The sequence below is a fragment of the Notothenia coriiceps genome, unplaced genomic scaffold (assembly GCF_000735185.1).
Source record: "Notothenia coriiceps isolate Sejong01 unplaced genomic scaffold, NC01 NC01_scaffold00001470, whole genome shotgun sequence".
NCBI classification, from domain to species: Eukaryota; Metazoa; Chordata; class Actinopteri; order Perciformes; family Nototheniidae; genus Notothenia; species Notothenia coriiceps.
Genome location: NW_011334171.1, coordinates 469,633 through 487,986, shown reverse-complemented (window position 1 = coordinate 487,986; position 18,354 = coordinate 469,633). Strand labels below are relative to the sequence as shown.

The following is an 18,354-nucleotide window of genomic DNA, read 5'->3' as shown; positions in this document are numbered from 1 at the left end:
ACAGTCCACTTTTAATGACGAAACGATTCAAGAGCAAAACATTGCGAAATATCACAACTGTCTTATTATAATTGACTACCAAAAATGATCTTGTTTAAACTTGCACGATAGTTCTTCAAATATATCAAAACCACTTGATGTGGACTGCTAATGTTGTCAACTGATTAAATAAGATGTATGTTATTTATTTTCGTTTTATACCAACTTGTACTTTTTGGCAAAATGTCTTTCATGTATTTTCCAATTATTTTTCCATCTCTTTTAAATTATTGTTCACTTACTCTTCTACCAAAGCAGATGACTTAGTCCGGTTGATTGTGTTACTTGCAAATAAATGAAACAAAAAGGAAATCAACAATACATTGCATAAATCCTATATCCTATAAATAGGAAATCTATCAAAACATTGATTCTCTGCCCATTTTGTGAGCAGATTCATGATATCTGCCAGTGCTCTGATTTCCTAGCGTTATCTGTTTATGTGTGTTTTATATTTGTACCATGCTTTTTGTTATTAAAAGCTTAAAAATAAATAAATACCATATATTTCCCAGCCACACGTTCATTTCTGTTTTCACACAGTACACACAGCAAAAGGCTATGGAAGGGCTTGACAGGATATATCATATCGACTCGATTCATGCAATGGAAATCCAAGAATAATATTAGCAAAAATGAAGAGATTCACAAATCCATACATATTTATTGGAATCGAAAGCCTTGCATAACTTTATTCTTCATAGGAATTATTGCAAATGTGTGTCTTACATTGTCATACACATTAAAACCATTTGTTACATTCACGTAAAAAAATATTCATTTTGCAATGAAAGCAAACTGATTAGGGTAAAATACAAACAAAAGACATTAAACAATTATTGATGCAAAAACACAATACAATTTCTATCACATTATTTGTAACAAAATCACTGCTGCCTTTTTAAAGCGAAAGGGTTCAGGATTTAGGGTTATATAATAATAATAATAATATAACAATTTGTTTATGTGGTGCGTGAATAAAATGGCACGTAACAATATAAATGATTTCCTAAAAATAAGTAATATTGTAGTAATAAGTGAAACATTTATTAACGTCTGTGTAGCATTAAAGGTCAGTTATTATATATATGCAGTGAGAGTTGCCAAATAAATGTTGTTGTACTTTGTATGATGACAATAAAGATATATTCTATTCTATTCTTTAAGAGGCATCAGTTTTACTAACTTGTGGAAAGTTCATAGGTTAAATGCCTCTGTTTACCTTTATTGAACAATCAACTGTCCACATGTCAGGTACTCAGCACTAATCAGCAGAACTGACCTGTATCTCAATCTGTCTTATTTATTTAAATCTATTGGCTTGAAAGGAAAAAACCTTCATACACAACCATTCCAATTACATAACAGTACAGCAACAGGTTGCAGGATAGTCATCTGCATTCACTGTGAACTCATTCCCGTAAACAAAGTAAATGTGTGATTTCCCTTTCCATGAGTAGGTTACCTTGGTAACAGGGATCAGCTCTATGGTTTGACGCTGCAAAAGAAGAGTTTGAATATGAGCATGTTAGAAAAACAGAAGATTATAGACTTTGATCACAAGTATTGTCCAGTTCATGTTGAAAAAATGTTCTTATATCCAAGTAGTAGGCTATAAATAGAGTGGATGCAACATTACCTGTTGTAGAATGCGTGACGTCCTGGAGTATTTGCCTTGGTGATCATGGACAAGGCGCTGTGCAGCGTTCACCACGGTAGGGTCTGGGAAGCCTACCAGTGGGTACACCTGCACAGAGTCAACAGAAAAAAGTAAGTGTTAACTTCACAATACTATTGATGACATTCATTTGTTTCAAGCATGCTTAGACAACTATGTCACCTGAATGACACCTGCACCAAGGATAAGTATAAGACCCATACATTAACACATTGCATGGGCTACATAGTGGAAGGACGGTGTCTGAAGCAGCAGTTTCAGACCTCTATCAGTGTCAGACAGGAAGGATTCAGCCACAGATATGCTGTGTGGTCACCCACACTTTGACTTACTGAGAGCCAAAAATGCATCGTCCCAATAAAAACTAAAGAGAATATACTTCAAGCCTAAAAAGAGGCTTCAGGGTTAATCAATGTTGTGTGAGATGGTAGACCATTGCATTTAATGTGGTTGAAACACATCCTGTGTTGACAACCTGTTTGTGTAAATATAAAGGTGACTTTAAATGTGTACAACTAACCAGCAGGCAAATATTCATAATATTTTGTAAAGGAAAATGTATAATTTGCTTTGAGACTCAAGATTTTGACTAATCTAGAATATCAATCCTATTACAATTGATTTAAAGAAAACGAGCACCAACATTCCTCACGAAGAAATCTGCATGTACTATGTGTTAAAAAACAAAACACATAATACTCTAATACCCATATGTTGTGCCCGCTGAAAAAGTGAATAATAATATTTTACCAGGTATTGAGTGTCCCTGAAAAGCTCCTTGCCGGACACCTTGCTGAGATTTTCTGCCTGCAGCCCACTGGACTGTTCTACCACATAGTTCTCAGAGTTGTTGGTCCTGCAAGAATGTACATAAAAAGGAAGAAATCCAGATTAATTTTACAACTGTAAAATACAATACAACAACAAGAATATAAAATACCCATAAATGTTGTTGACCTTTACATTGTTAAGGAAGACTATTAATTTAATTCAGTGGTCACCGCAACCTTTTTAAGCCCAAGATAACCAACCTCGGCCTAGGTGAAAGGCGAGATCTACCTATTGCAGAATTGAGTGAAAAAGACGGCCCAGACAGTGCTTCCAATTTGAGGGCTTTTATATAGGCTAATTGCATCTGAATTACTGTTACAATGAAGGCTCCATAATCAGCTCACGGCATATAGGCAGGGGTAAAGTGCTATTTTTTTTAGAGGCAGACCTCACCTCCTCTAGGGGGGTCCTCACCTCCTCTAGGTCCTCACCTCCTCTAGGGGGGTCCGGGATGATGTTCCCCCAGGAAGATTTTTTTTAAATATCCAAGTTGAAAGTATCAATCCGATACACTTTGAGAGCAACATGAAGAGATCTATGGATACCTATCTCAGCACCCGTATGAAACAGAACTGTAAACACATTTTTTTGTCTTTATGGATATTTTACAAATCACTCACCTTTTAAACTGTATTCTTGTTTTACTGCCATATAGTATTTCATACCTGTTTTTCATTTATTCTCTTATTGTTTGTATAACTATAATGATCATATGAAGGTGTGCCGCGGAAATAATCTTTTGAATAATTTGTGACAAAACCGTTCTAAACACTCAAGAGTCCTTTAGCTCACCTGAGCCCCTCAGTCTGACAGGAGAGGACTCTCCTCCAGCTTGTTGTGGAAACAGCTCCTTATGTCCGTTAGTGCTGCTAGCTAACCAGATGCTAACATCACGGTCCCCGCTAGCACCAGTCCCCCTCTCCCCCTCTCTATCACACTAAACGAGCTTGAATGACACAAGCACACGTGTATTTCCATGCAACTCTCTGATTGGTCTGGTGACTTGCCTCTGTTGCATTCACAGAACACGGGAAATTGCAATCCTGCCGTCCTCTCTTGTGTCATGATGAGGATCACGTAAAGCACGGTTAATGTATTATATTATTGAGGTGTCTCAAATATACGTCAATCAAGTGGCACCTGCTAACGGGGTGGTGGATGATAGGTTTACATCTAAAATCGTATTTTTCAAACATTATTATTTTTATTTTATTTTTCTTTCTTTTGTTACTTTTTTTTGTAACGGTCCGCGATCTACCCGCACCACACTCGCAATCGACCGGTCGATCGCAAACGACTGGTTGGCGACCACTGATTTAATTAGTCATGTCAATATTTCTGACAGATATGTTACCATTTCACAGTCAGGTTAATGTAGAGCAGAAGCTGTTGTTGTCCATGACATGTCTCACATTGCATCGATCCTTTCCCTTGACAGCGGTTGCAACTGTAAACAGAAAATTGATTATTAACTATAAGTGTATTTAAGAAAAATCAGAAACTTTATAAATTGCACTTCATTAGGAAGCTATGAGATATGATGGATTACACTTACTTTTCCCGCCCTCTGCCACTGCAGTGGTGGCATCGATCTTCTCCGTGGCGGAATCCAGAGCCATTGCACACCCAACAAACTTTCTGGAAGTAGCAATAAAATAAATCATATGATCAGAGGATGAGGATTAAAGTCCGAAAGTAACCCTTTAGATGAGTGTCTCTTTAAATGACTTACGTTACCAGCACCAGCACAGTCCTTGCAAGGTCTGCGCCCCATTCCGACACAAACGTGGCAGGGCTGTAAATAAAATGTTTTTATCAAACATACTCTTAAAAATAGCTTTTCATTCCTGACACATGTGTTTTGTAATTTACCTTTGTTGACGATGTGTAGGGAACCTTCATAATCTGTTGGTCGTCCACAAAAAAGGTCGGGGCTTTAGCATGAACGTCCCATGGTCCTGGAGGTGGTTGGGCAAAGGCATCCACTGGCTGGCCTAATTGAAATGAAACAACATATTATTATTAATAATAGCAGTTGCTTATAAGTAGCTTGCTGACAGCAGAAAACAGAGAGTACAACGTATCTAATGCACAAGGTAGTAGTGCTGTACCTCTGTATGGCTCGTGACTCCACTCAGTAGATCTTGATTCAGTAAATGTCTCCAGCCGGTACTAAAACAAAGTAAACACACAAGAGAAGTATTTACTTATGCACTGGTCATCCAAAGCAACCATTCAAAGTACTTCTATAGATTTCCCTGCCTTTCAAGCAGGTTTTTCAAACTCAAACTTGTGTAGAAATCTCCTCTTACCCTGTATGTATTGAATGCATCCATTCGAGTAATCACACCGTCCTTAGCTGGTCCTGAATTGTAGCAACACTTGCTGGAGGCAAACAGGACAAACGCCGCCCGGGCAGTATCTTCTGATATAGATGGGATGCTGTTGGAAGGGAGGAAACGAGATACAGTGTGTCATTTGGTGAAATGTTTTAAGAGGAAGTGATGATTGGAATAGTGCCTGTGTGCTCCGAATCTTACAACACATCGTAAAAAATGTTTTGCAATTCCTCAAGCAGTCGTGTTGAAAAAAATCAAATGACTTTTTCTTACTTCCAACTTGGTTGTGCAGGTCCAGGTTCAGGCTGAGGAACTGGGAAAGCAGGCATCGGAGGGGGCAGAAATCCACCTAGAGCAAATAATGAAAACAATGTTTGTACTGTTTAGCAATCATTCCTGGTGCTTTTGTTTATACAGTGCAGTATACACTTTATCGTAACAGTTTGCCAAAACATTCAAGGTTTTCATAATAGTGTTTAGTTTTGATTGACACAGTCAAAGAGGTCCTCATTATGTTATGCCCACCACAGTTACAAACGGGGGTAAACAAAGAAACACATACATTAAATTGTAGTCCAGTTACACGCCATTACTTCTGACAACTTTTAATTACCAACAGGAAAATGTCAACAAAAACGTAAAATTATAAGCTTGATGAAGAAGAAAAATAGAGCTGTAGTACTGGATTGATTTAAATGTTATGGGAGTACCAAATCAAGTGGTGTGACTGTATGTGACAGTATTGTGAAGTGTGATTTTTCACAGAGACAGTCATTTTGTAGAATATAAGTGCTTATGAGTATTTTCAGCATACTGTACCTCCTCCTCCTGCCACTGTTCCTTCATAGCCAGGCATGCTGTCAAACATGCTGGCTGGAGGAGCGCTGGGTCCCTGGGGAGCAGCGGCGGGTGGGGCGAAGAGAGCTTCAACAAAACAAGAAGAACCAGTTTAATCATGGATGTACTTTTACAGATTAAAAAAATCTTCAGAGATTGCTCTACGCGTCGTAAACAAACGACGTTTAGACATATTACAAATGTCTAAACCGTTAGATAATCTTCTGCACATTCCTACATCTTTAAAGAAAATCCTGTTTAATACTTGACATTTCCAAGTTGTAACATGTTTTCTACGTGCCAGCTTCTTCAACACCTGAATACATTGTTTTGAGAGAGACTTACCTTGCTCCTCCATGGTAATATCCACTCAAGGAAGGTTTACAGCTATACTAAAGACTTGACCAAGGGTAAAATGCTTTAACAAACACTTTAACTTCTAGATACGTCTCAAAGTATACAACTCCAACTAAAGCAGTTCAGTAAAGCGACTATCGCGCTAACAGCCTCAAAAAAACCTGTACGTAAAGTGACGTCATTTTGGTGTGTCCATGTGAGACGGAAGTGTGCAATTATAAATGTTGTAGGATAATGCCTTTACATACACGTCATTACAAATTGCTAAACTTGAATTACTGCTTTACTGGTCTTACCGGGTCCCCCCTCTGCTGCTAGCATATAACCGGGGTTAGCCATTCCGTAGGTTCGGTTCCCTTCGCTGTCAAGTAACGGGGAAACGAAAGTAAGGCAAGTGATGTGAAAAACAATGTGGGCTAAATTCAGTTTCAAGTTCAGTAAAAAAAATCATCAGATACTTACCCAACAATAGGCTGATACTCCATCTAAAGTGCTAGAAAACAAACAAAAAAGAACTCCTTCATTCGGGATCTAATCCCACACACACATATGTGAATATCGCTTATCACCAATAATCATGTGACAAAAAGGAAATCATTCACCTCGTATCAAACCACACCCCCGGGTCATCTGACAATCAGAAGAAGTCTTCTTCTGATTGTTAAAAAGTACTTAACTTTTTTCGATGTGTTGGTTGAGTGCTGTGGTTAATAATTATTTCGAGAAAACGCACTCAGTTTAAACAAGTAGAATGTAAAAGCTTTCACCAACAAAAACAAACTGTCCAGGAAGTGCGCACAAAGTTTCATAGTAAACATTTGTGAAGGTGGGCGTACAGAAAGCGTTAATAACAATAAAACCCCCAAAACAATTACAACAACACAGGTATTTAGTTTCATGCACTTGCACTCAATCGTTTTTGAGTAAAGGTGTACATTCGAGTGGAATACAACAGGAACTAAAAGTAAGTGTAGTTCTGATGAAATACAGTACCCATAAGCCTTTGCGGCACTCGCGGAAGTTCTTTTCTTCCTTTCCGCCGTCGCCGAAGTCCCTTTTGGATTTTCATCGGCGGGTGAGTCGATTCAATCTATGTTCATCAGCGCGATTTAAGGCGTTATTTGACCATACTGATACATGTTACCAATAATAGACGTCCACCCTACACATGTTTGTTAAAATTGACCATTTTCTAATATTATTCCGTGATTAATGTGTTGTTCTTTAGCGAGGTGTTTCGGCTGGCTGGGTGCTAGCGCTCTCCGTGAAATGGGGTTGTCTTACTCCGTAATAATTCCGCTGTACGACGTTGCTTACAGTTCATTCTTAAACAACAACCACCCGTTGCCAACATAAGACGCACATCAAATGTACACTTTGGTTCACGTTATACATCTGAAGCAGAATGAGCAGAGTAGCATGGCTAGCAAGCTAACTAAACATTGACTGCACCGTAAAAGCTAGTTTGCTAGCTGACTTTGGTCCACACGTTTACCCTGAGGCTCGCAAAGCAGAAACGTTGATGTTGACTTAGAACAGACATTTTCCACAGCAGACATTTTTACACGTCCTAGTATCGAATTGTGTAACTTAGTATTTATATAACAATAAACTTAGCTGCATTCCACTAAAAGGAAGTCCTGGTGTTGTGCATGCTGGTTCAATGCTTAAGCTTCCCAGGGCACTTGATGCCAATGAGCATTCGTTAGTTGTTAATGTGACGAGTCTGCTCTGTAAAAGATCTATCAATGTTATTATTATGTTGTCTAAATTGGGCAGTGATTTAGGAGCAACTTCAAACTAGCATAGAAAACCCTTGTAGCATGCAGGTTCAATGCTCCAACACCTGAATATACATGCTTACTTGGTGGTTAACTTGTTTCCCCCCCATCCTTAGTCACCATGGCAGCCCTCAGGCCCCTCAAAAACCCCAAAATCGTCAAGAAGAGGACCAAGAAGTTCATTCGCCACCAGTCTGACAGATATGTGAAGATTGCGGTAAGCCTTTCAAGAAAATACTTCACATGTTAAGCTTTGTCTTAAACCTGTCCCTGCAAGTGATTCATTATTGGTATGTCTTTTTCTTAACTCCAATAGAAAAACTGGCGTAAGCCCAGGGGTATTGACAACAGGGTCCGCAGGCGGTTCAAGGGTCAGATGCTGATGCCCAACATCGGTTATGGTAGCAACAAGAAGACCAAGTTCATGCTGCCAACCGGCTTCAAGAAGTTCCTGGTGCACAATATCAAGGAGCTGGAGGTCCTTATGATGAGCAACAGGTAAGCTGTAAATGTTTACTGGGAGTACATTTTCCTTGCATGTCCAAGTTACTGATATCAGGCATGCACAAGAGTTTATCTGTTTGCTAGGATTTGAAATACCTGCTGAACCTTCAGTTTCAGGTGAAGGAAATTATAATTGCAAAAGCTTAACTAAAGCTTACAAAGAAAAACACTTAATACTGTACATACGACAAGTTTTACATTTATTATTTTGACTATTACATTGTTTATTCACCAATGCTGGAATTCTCAGCCTATAAGAAAAAAGACATGTCTATATGCCTCAAGGGCTGAGTATGTGAACTGAACCTTCAATGGCATTTGAATAACTGATCTGACCGTTTTAGGCAGAAGATATAGTTCCACTCGGTCCTTTAAGTAGAAAGGCTTATAGATGTATTTGCATTTGGCACAATCTAATCTGTTTTAGGAAATGTATGTTCATGAATTTCTCATTCATAGCCCTTCAGGTTGGTTGTAATTTGAACAAAAACAAGTTGGTTTTAATCACGTCATTGAGTTTTCTTAAGGGATGGAAGCTAGCTAAACAATAATAACAGATGCTGAGGCGAGCAGATGGCAGTGACTACATATTAGTTTTAAATGTTAAGATGACTGTGAAGTAGTTACAGCTCAAAGCATTCATCTTAGTTTGAGTTAAGAAAGCGTGATATTCTCGTGCTTATCATTGATTTTCTTCTTTTAGTGATATGGCTTCCTTAATCTTAGAGTTTGGTCTGATTTACCAAAGATCAACTCGCCAATTTCAATCACTGAGAGGGTGAATTGTATTTAACTTAATGTCTGTAATCTGAAGGAATCAGCTGTAGAGTAATTCTGAGGGCAGGGAAAAAACGTTTGAATCTAAAGGTGTAGAACTCACTAAGCTGTTCAATAGTTCTAATAAATGTGAATCACGTTGATTTGATGTGGGGATATTGTGTTTACCCAAGACCATCTTCACATTTGGTTCAAAATGGTCCATGCTGTATGAAGCTCAGACATCTTTTTAGTATAACATTTCAAATTGTAATCTTTAGACTGACTTTTTTAAGTCAATAACACTAAGGGTAGATGATTTCCTTCTTTCTTTCTGTAGTTGGTCACATTTAGTGGCACTTTTTAAAAATGAATTCAGTGACCCCGTGTCAGTGTTTAAACATTGCCCTAAAAGCTAAATGATACATTGGGCCAAAGCTGCTCTAATGTTTAAACACATTTTACAATGTCAGTTTATGTTTGCAGGAGTTCAGAATCCATTTTCATTGTGTTATCTGAATAGAAGAGTTTCTTAATTTGATGTACTGATGTTGATTTCTGTATTTACTACAGTCTGAATCCTAAAGCCGTTCTCTCCCCCTCTGCAGGACTCACTGTGCTGAGATCGCCCACAACGTCTCATCCAAGAACAGGAAGACGATCGTGGAGAGAGCCGCCCAGCTGGCCATCAAGATCACCAACCCCAACGCCAGGCTCAGGAGCGAGGAGAACGAATAAACTGGTTATTCACAATAAATGTTTAAAAATCAAAAATGACGTGAGATCCTCTTTTACAACTGAATTGCTTGTTGGCAGTATTGATGCACATGTTTGGAAAGCCCAGTTTGTGAACCATTTTTAAAAGTTGATATGATGTTATCAAGGAGAAAAAACTAAGTTTTAATTGGTTGTGTGGGTGAGGAGAGAAAAACATCTTCAGTCAATATAAATGGTTTAGATTAATACTGGCTCCTAGTAATGTTCTGTTTTTGTATTCATAAAATCAAAACGAGTTTGCTTATGACCCTTACAATAGTTTCACTGTTGGAGCGTGATCCAATTTTATAAAAAAAAAGAACCTTATTTTTTCCTCCTGGGGCACTAGTTATGTTATAAGGGGCACAGGCATCAACATTTTAAGGATCTTCTCCCACATGCATGAGTTGGTGTCCACACTGATGGCCACAGAGCTGGTTGGATTCCCCCTTGGGTACATTGGGTTATTCCTCTTTTCCCTCCAGATCACTGGATGCTGGGACAGGACCAAAGGGGCTAAACTGCTGCAAGGAAAGTGTTCATGCTTCAACAAATGTTGGCTTTAGCTGTCAAAGAACTCTTAATTACCGGGGTTTTGGTCGTTTTGTTTTTTATGTCAATTTTACCAGAATAACTTGCTGTTTATTGAACATTGAAATCCCAGATTACATGTTTATCTAAATATAGCCTGGTGTTAATAAAAAAAAAAAAAATAGAACTAGAACCAGCAAGACAAAAGCTAAGTTTAAAAAATCAAACTTTCTTTATTTCAATGTGGTTAGTCTAAATTGAAATAAAGAAAGTTTGATTTTAGTTACACAGTGCTGACATCTCAATTTTAACTTGAATTGAATCTCTCCTTGGCATTGAGGGGTTAGTATTTAAAAAAATCCCATAATGATAAAATACTCGGTATCCTGTAATAATTGACACAGAAGCTACTTCTCACAGGTTTTAGACTAATAACAAGGAGTCAGGGGGCTGGTGTAATGTCAGTACATCCAATACACCGTTATCAGAAGCCTTAAAATGGCCAGCTCGGATTGTATTTTGTTTGATGTTCAGAGCCGGCACCATGCAGAGAAAGTTTCCATTGCACTACGGCAGGCAAGCTGTGCCCCACAGCCCTGAGCCCTCTGCCATCTGCTCCTGTTCAACTGACACTGCCAGAGATGCAGAAACATAACATTTATTAAGCCAGCCAGCTCGTTGCTGTTTGAAACTAAAGGAAGTGAGTTACCAATGCTGGTTGAAGGGGAAAAAACAGGCAGTGTTGGATCTGAATATTTCCTCTTTTTAAAAAAAACATGCACCTGTTTCTTTATCAGCTTTGAGCGAGCACCTAAGAAGACTGGAAGCTCTCCAGAGAGGGAGGAGAACACGAGAACAGCAGGACAGAGGGAGACTGTGATGTCTATAAGACGCTGAGTGTGAGGAGGAGGATATGATCCACTGTTTCCTTTACACTGGACAGAAGATGAGCATGTCAGCACGGGTCGTGTTTGGAAAAGGGCGCCTCACTCCCAAGCAGCTCTCCTTCGCTTTCCCTCAGTCAGATTCCCTGAGGAAAGGCAGCCGGTCTGCAGGAGGAAAGAGGATGTTCTCGTTTTCTGTAAGATGTCGACTGGGCATCATCAGAGGCAGAACCAAAGGTAAAACTGACAGCAAGGATATGGCATCTTTTAGGGAATGGTAAAATTTCATCTGTTTTCTTTGATATTTAAAACAACATGTGAGGGTTGAAAGTTTGTAATTTGCTCATTCATGCAGTTTAAGAAAATAACAGTTTTGTTGCCTGCACAAAACATTTTTGAGTATATATTTAAAAAAATGCCTCCAACATATATTACCTGAATTACTTAAAAAAACAAACAAAGAGTCAAACTGTATGTGTGCAGCAGGCCTGTTAAAGTCACTGAAGTCTGGGCTTTTGACAGACCTTTAAGGTCAACACTGAAGCACGAGCATGTGTGACACATCCTCATCCTCTGGCCCTTTATGTCACACAACGATCTGTGCTGGCTGACAAGTGAATTAGTCATTGTGCTTTTCAGCCTTTCACTTGCAACTGGATGAGTTCACCATAAGAGGGCAGTGTGTGCAGTTTAAGAAGCAGGTTAAAATTCAGGCCCTGCAGCCCAGATTACACACTTTGTCTATGCATAATGAAGGCTATTTTCAGAAGGGTTATTGTCACAATAATAAACATGCAGACTGTACAAACCTGCACTGAATAGAGACACTATAGTAAACAAAGTTGTATAATCACAGCTTTCTGAGTCTTTAATATTTAGAAGCTTTTTCAGTCTTCTTAAATTCTGTTTCCCTTATTTATTTTTTGTCTAGTATTCTCAACCTACTTTTATATGGCGATGTACCAGCAAACAATCTGCTTCCTTAATCCAATCATTACATTATCACTTACTCATTAATTAGGTTGAAATCTGCTCTAGAGGAAGTGTGAAAGAGTCAATTTGTTATTATAACCCAACATTTGCCACCCTGTTCCCAGGGGTTTTTATCAGTCCAACACACTCCTACTTCTCCCCACTCTCTTTATTCTGTTGGAAATTAATTAGTCTCGCTCTGAAAGACTGCGCTCGCTCACATTGTAAATGGCGTATTAAGGACTAAAGTCTCTGAGGAAATTATCAACACCAAAAGAGTATTGTGTCCACTGTAACAGCTGACTAATTAAGGCTCCCTGCTACAGCGCGTAGAAGTATGGAAATGTTTGTTTGTAATCACTTCCACAGATCTGTAAAATAAGCAGTTATAGAATATAGGGTATCACTTCACATTGCGAAATCCTTAATTGTGTGTAGTTTGGTGTGCTGTATGTATCAGTGATGACAGGAATTTGTCCGCAGTGATCAAAGCAAATTAGGCAGACGAGACTCTGAGGGGCTGCCAGTGAAAAAGGCGCATGTTGTTGTTTTTGGTGGTTGCAGTGGGGGTCATGAAGTGGCGGGCGTCAAGGCGTGTAGCATGACAAATGGTCAGACAGGTGTGGGGACGGATCATTCAACAGACCTGTAAGTCCCTCTGTAATCGAGTGGAGGCACCTCAGTGGCCCCGGACCCTCCTGAGAGAGAAACAGGAGATGCTAGGCTTTAGAGGAAATGCATTTCATTTGAACACATCAGCCAGATTCTAAATGTGTCTTTATTGCTTTAACTTTCACTTGATCACAGTATGACAAGTCAAATCTGTCATTAGTCTCGTGTCCGACAACTGCACATAACATTTCAACTGCTGGACATCTCAAACAGGCAGCTGTTCTGCACAGGAATTTTGCAAATGCATGTTTCCATTATGTGCTTGTGTGTGTGATTGTTGAAGAGAGAGAGAGAGAGATACTATTACTGAGAAGATACAAGCTCTGTAAAAATGGATGCAGTCATTCTATGTGAGAAAAAACGTGACAAAGCAGGGCTCAGTCTGACAATGAATGTGCAGGTGGTGTTAATTGTGCAGAGAGTTGAGTGTGTGTCGCTGCGTCGTGCCTAATCTCAGTGTGTGTAGATGTGTGTGGGTGGGTTTGAGGATGTGCATATGAGGGGTGTTTGACTTGGTGGCAAATGGATAAAGAGTGTGTGTGTGTGTCTGCTGGGGGAGGGAGTGACGATCGTGTGTGCCTGCCTCACTGAACCCCTCTGGCAGGGAGAGAGAGAGAGAGGGAGAGAGAGCAAACACACTCATGCTCTGGCTCTGTAGAGAGAGGAGGGTTATGTGTGAGCTCTTCTGAGTGTATGAACAGGGGATGATAAACCCTCTGGAAAAGGACGGCTGATTAGTGAGAATAGCTCCAAAATGGGACCACGGCAAGATGGGAAGAAAAGGACATGAACCATTGCTCTCCATGCTGTGGATCTTTAAAGAAGAACAGCGCTTGGTAGATTTATATTTTTGAGCAGTTTAAATAGAAAGGGGAACAAGAGACCGTCTCAGGATAAGAATTTGCCCTCTGGAGCTCAATTCCTCACTGGGTTTGACAAGCGGGGACAAAGGTTAAGGAAATGTTAGCAAAGGAATGAAGAAACGAAGATGGTGTTTTTGTTTCATTTGAGCGGCTAAGATTATTTTAACCTCAGGTGGAACCTCAGCTCTCTGCCCACTACTAAAGATCAGCAAGGTTACTTCCCAAGGGGGCTGCTCTGACAAAACTACAGCCATGCTGTGTGGTCTGAGGAGAGACTCCAAGAACAACAGCATTGGTAAGAGCACCACACTTTCCTCTTCAAGTCAAGGGGGTCAGCGTGTGTGTTGTAGTAGAGGATTTGTGTCAGTTGGATCACCTGTGAAGAGCGGCTTATGTCTTAAATGTGTATTGATTCGGAGGGACAGTAACTGAGAAGTGTCAACCGTGTGTCTCTTTTAATCTGTAATCTATATGGCCTGAACACAAGTCCAGTTGAATCTACAATCATTGCAATGCATGTATCTTGCTTGTCATTGGTTAAGAGGGATTGAAATGTCAGTAGACTTGAGCACCAGCTCTGAATGCCTTCCTGCTGCCATGTGCAATTGGGGCAGATATAGAAATGTAAACTGGGTCTGGCAGGGCCCCGTTTATAAATAAAGTTTTATGACTGAAAATAGCATTATGATTTCATTGTCATTGTGAGTGCCACCCCCATATTTAACCTACATTCTGATTGGTTAGAAGAGGGATGGCATACAGTGGCCTGAATTAAACCAGGAGTTAATTAACTCTCCACATATTCATGCAGTGGCACAGAATTTTATTTTAGTCAGTGTGGCGCTCCAAGGTCCTTCTGGCAAACCTCATCCTTGAGCCCTCAACTAACCTCCTCTTCAAAGACAACAAAGCAGATATCGTTTTTTTAACAGTTGTTTGTTGGGGCTGTTTATTAATCAGCTCCATCCTGATTTTTATTCTGCCCGTTAGGATAGATAGTTATTTTAAGCTGGAGGAGGATGGCTGGGGGATGCCTTGATGGTACAGTAGCGCTCAGTCACGTGCCGAGCGTTGGGTCTGCGTTACCCAGAGCTAATGTTGCCTTTTGACTGCAATGACATCTGCTGGACTGTCAGGGCCCTCTGGAGCCCGCATGGTTTCAAGGCTTTTGCCCGGCCTAATGTGTTTATTATGTGTCATTCACTCACTTTGTTTGTGCCTCACAGCTACTGGACAGGATATTTGTGCAAGGATGTGTGTTAATTAGTGTGAAATACCATACTATGCATATGTATGTTCTATGCTTTGCCATTACATATATATGCCAAGTCCAGTAAGGATATTTCTGTCATTAAGGTTTGACTCATACAGCTGTGTGCATTAGGAGGCAGGGTTTTCTTCTTCACTCCTCAGATCCAGGGCCTGCCCAAAGGCTTCAGGTCAGTAAAGGTCTGACAAAGGCCTCATCTTCACTTAGGCAGATGTGGAAAGTTGATTGACTTGGACAGAGAGAACGCAGTTTGTTTGATGTCCTGCGAGCATTTGCTTTCCCCTGCTCAGTCTTTACAAATCAGCAAGACTGAAGAGACTGAACTGGGGAAATAGAGGATGTCGTTTTTCATATCAAATTGATTTACTGTCAGGCCTAGGATGATTCCTCTTAAAATGATGGACAAGACAAAATGTTGACATTAAGAGCACATGGAAGTAGATCACATAATAGATCACATAGTAGATTACATAGTAGATTTAGTTGACTGTTAGTTTAGTTGAAAAAAATACCAAATGTTATATCACTATATAAAGTGGGAGAAGACTGAAGTTTATATATTATCACTCTATATTATATATTTGTCTTCCTAATATTTGGTAGATAAGCAAGATTTAAATTGAAGGGGATGCCAACAGGAAGTAGGCCATCCTGTAGCTACAGTGTAGTAGACCTGTTTACATGGAGTTAGCTCTAGGCTACAACCTGAACACCATTTGCTTTTAGCCTACAGTTTTCATTTTGGAAATGTATCACTATTTCAATGATGCCGAATTAGCTATTAGCGTTTCCTGTTTACAATCTACAGACAACTATCACTGGATTACTGTAAAAGTGAGGAAAACCTAAAAAATGGATGATTCTCAGGCAAGTTCTGTAGTTACAAGGAGCGTCTTTTATCATGCAATCTAGAGCGAATTATTCGATCTTTATCCCGTTTCAAATCGAGTAAATTATATATTTTGGAAGTTACATTGTATATCAAAATGTGTGTATCAATTATGTGTGTCCAGATTTGTTTAAAACTCAGAGATAGAGTACTATCTTTAACACGAAATGCGGTAACCGGGTGTGTAAGAAATGTACCTCCATAAACACCAGCATGCACCTGTCTGCCACATCACGCTGTAACGTTATCTGTCCACAACGCCGTACAAATGTAAAGTTGATACAGTTTCTTAATATCAGTGTTAGAAGAACAGGGTTTTTTAAACAAGTCTCTGGGCATTATCAAAGCAGCCACTGGAGACCTTATCTTGTGGGAACTTAAGTTTGGTGGTTGCAGCTCGCTCGAGGTAATAACATGGCCCCTCCATTCTTAAAAAGAGGCCCTTGCACATATCTTCTTTAAACTGTTAATATGATGTTCAATCACTGTGCCGGACTGCTCAAAAGGTAATCCTCCCAGTGGACAGGATTAGAGAAGTGCAAAGTCCGTTTCCCCATCACTGTGACTGCTGACATGCTTGTATGACTGCTTTCAGGTTCAGATGGCCGTGCAGGGGCTCTGCTAATCTGAGACCGGCCCTGTGCTCTGTCAGCAATGGCTCCCACAGTGGGTTAAAAAAAAAGAAGGAATAAAAAAGCAGTTTCCCTGCAGAGCAGATTGAACATTTCCCAGCTGCTGTAAATGACATGAAAAGTATGATTTTCTCTCTAGCCCGAACAGTCCATTAACCGCATGCTGTTCCTTCAGGAAAATTCCCGTGCTTTAGGAGCAGCATACATCAAGCACACCGCAAATGTATTCTTGTGTTAAATTAATGGTTTTCAAGGGTCTCTGCTGCAGACTGAGAGGAGCTATTTGAACATTTTACATGATTGTGGAAACAAAGTAGGATGAGCTGTCTTTGTTTCACCTCAGTTTCATGCCTGATGTATGGATGTGGCCGTCCCCCTCACCCCCCAGAGCCCTCACGTTTCCCAGGGTGAAGCTCAAATCTAAATGTGTGCAGCAGCTGTCCTGGTGTGCATTGGATGGTTATGTTAATTTAGCCTTCTGCTGCAGAGTTCCCCTACATGTCACCACACTGCTTCAGAACATAACAGCACCTCCTCCCTGCTGTCTCCTCAGATGAAGGGCCATACTCAAAGGGGAGCAAGGACTCCGCCGCACCTGACCAATCAGGTTCGTCCTACAGGCGCAGCTTCTCAGGTACAATACAGTAAAACCTGACATTTGATTGCTATCTGTTATCTAATTCATGATACTGCGACCTGGAAAAAGAGTTGTGCTGAGATGTTCATCTAGATGCACCTACAGCCATGTGCCTGCTGGGTTTTGCTTGATGTTGCACTGTTTTGAATGCTTAGATAAGGTGAAAAAAACCGCTTGTATAGCATACCTGTCATTTGTACTAAACCACACTGGGTACACTTCACGTAGAACGATTTAACAGCACAGCAGAACGTACACCAGAAGACAGAATGAGTCCTCTGATAACACTATAAAGCCGCGTATCCATCAGTCAAGAAAATCACTTTCATTCACTTAAGAATACAATTGGATTTCATTTTATGACCTGATGAGTCTGCTGTAATTTTCAATGAGTGCCTCTTTTATGATAATGCATTTAATTTCGCTCCATTGTCAGTGCAAGAGATGTGTGTGCCTTTAATAAAACTGACTTTGTCCTCCTTTTCCTTCTGAACCCGTCACAAAGATTCAATATAACAAGAAAAGGACAGGATAGTGAGCAAAACAAGTATGTGGTCATGTGTCAGAGGGCATTTCTGTGAAAGATTCAGGAGAGAAAGATAAAAGTATTTTGTTGCCTCTCAGACAGGGTGATTCTGTCAAGCAGACACTAATGCTGACTGTGGATCTGTGCCTGTGTCTGTATCTGTCAGCAGAGGAGTGCCGAGGAGTGACCACAGTGGACCTGATGAAAAGGGAAGGCAGCAGCCTTGGCCTCACCATCTCCGGAGGCTCAGATAAAGACGGCAAGCCCAGAGTGTCAAACCTACGGCCAGGTGGGCTAGCTGCCAGGTGAGATCACTGCTCTGAGATGAGGCTAAAACCTGGCAACCACACCAAGCTGCCCACATGTTATTCTGCTCCCACAAATATGCTAAGAAGTACCAGCTCACCTTATTGGCACAAATGTAGTTCGTTGGATCAACTTGATTCAGTCCCATTATACCTAAAAGAACCCCAAGAAACCATAAAACATTTGTCTATAACAGGGCTATTCAATAAGATTGTAATCAGGGCTAGTGGATGAAATTGATTCAAAATGAGGGCAAGGAAAAATATGGCTTGAAATATGAGTAATATATAAAAA

General features: G+C 40.1%; 3 protein-coding genes across 5 annotated transcripts; 2 read left to right on the top strand and 1 right to left on the bottom strand.

The window, feature by feature from the left end:
- Positions 1-683: 683 nt before the first annotated feature.
- On the bottom strand, positions 684-6,713 carry ssuh2rs1 (ssu-2 homolog, related sequence 1). 3 transcript variants are annotated; one of them, XM_010790437.1, is made up of 14 exons: positions 6,684-6,713; positions 6,544-6,574; positions 6,378-6,442; positions 5,707-5,811; positions 5,161-5,236; positions 4,861-4,990; positions 4,660-4,720; positions 4,421-4,542; positions 4,281-4,343; positions 4,104-4,186; positions 3,903-3,995; positions 2,468-2,573; positions 1,679-1,786; positions 684-1,537 (listed from the first exon to the last, which is right to left on the bottom strand). In XM_010790437.1, the coding sequence occupies exons 2-14, from the start codon at positions 6,564-6,566 to the stop codon at positions 1,397-1,399; spliced, it is 1,176 nt and encodes a 391-aa protein (XP_010788739.1). In that variant the 5' UTR covers positions 6,567-6,574; positions 6,684-6,713; the 3' UTR covers positions 684-1,396. The 3 variants fall into 3 exon arrangements, with proteins under 3 accessions (XP_010788739.1, XP_010788731.1, XP_010788746.1); XM_010790429.1 differs by lacking the exon at positions 6,684-6,713 and having other exon boundaries at positions 6,544-6,674; XM_010790444.1 differs by lacking the exons at positions 6,378-6,442; positions 6,544-6,574; positions 6,684-6,713 and adding an exon at positions 6,070-6,276.
- Positions 6,714-7,057: 344 nt separating this feature from the next.
- Positions 7,058-9,896, top strand: rpl32 (ribosomal protein L32). Its single transcript, XM_010790405.1, has 4 exons — positions 7,058-7,156; positions 7,979-8,079; positions 8,179-8,360; positions 9,731-9,896. The coding sequence occupies exons 2-4, from the start codon at positions 7,984-7,986 to the stop codon at positions 9,858-9,860; spliced, it is 408 nt and encodes a 135-aa protein (XP_010788707.1). The 5' UTR covers positions 7,058-7,156; positions 7,979-7,983; the 3' UTR covers positions 9,861-9,896.
- Positions 9,897-9,991: 95 nt separating this feature from the next.
- On the top strand, positions 9,992-18,063 carry LOC104962027 (glutamate receptor-interacting protein 2-like). Its single transcript, XM_010790417.1, has 3 exons — positions 9,992-11,530; positions 17,145-17,225; positions 17,924-18,063. Exons 1-3 carry the CDS (start codon positions 11,323-11,325, stop codon positions 18,061-18,063), a joined length of 429 nt encoding a protein of 142 aa, XP_010788719.1. The 5' UTR covers positions 9,992-11,322.
- Positions 18,064-18,354: the final 291 nt, after the last annotated feature.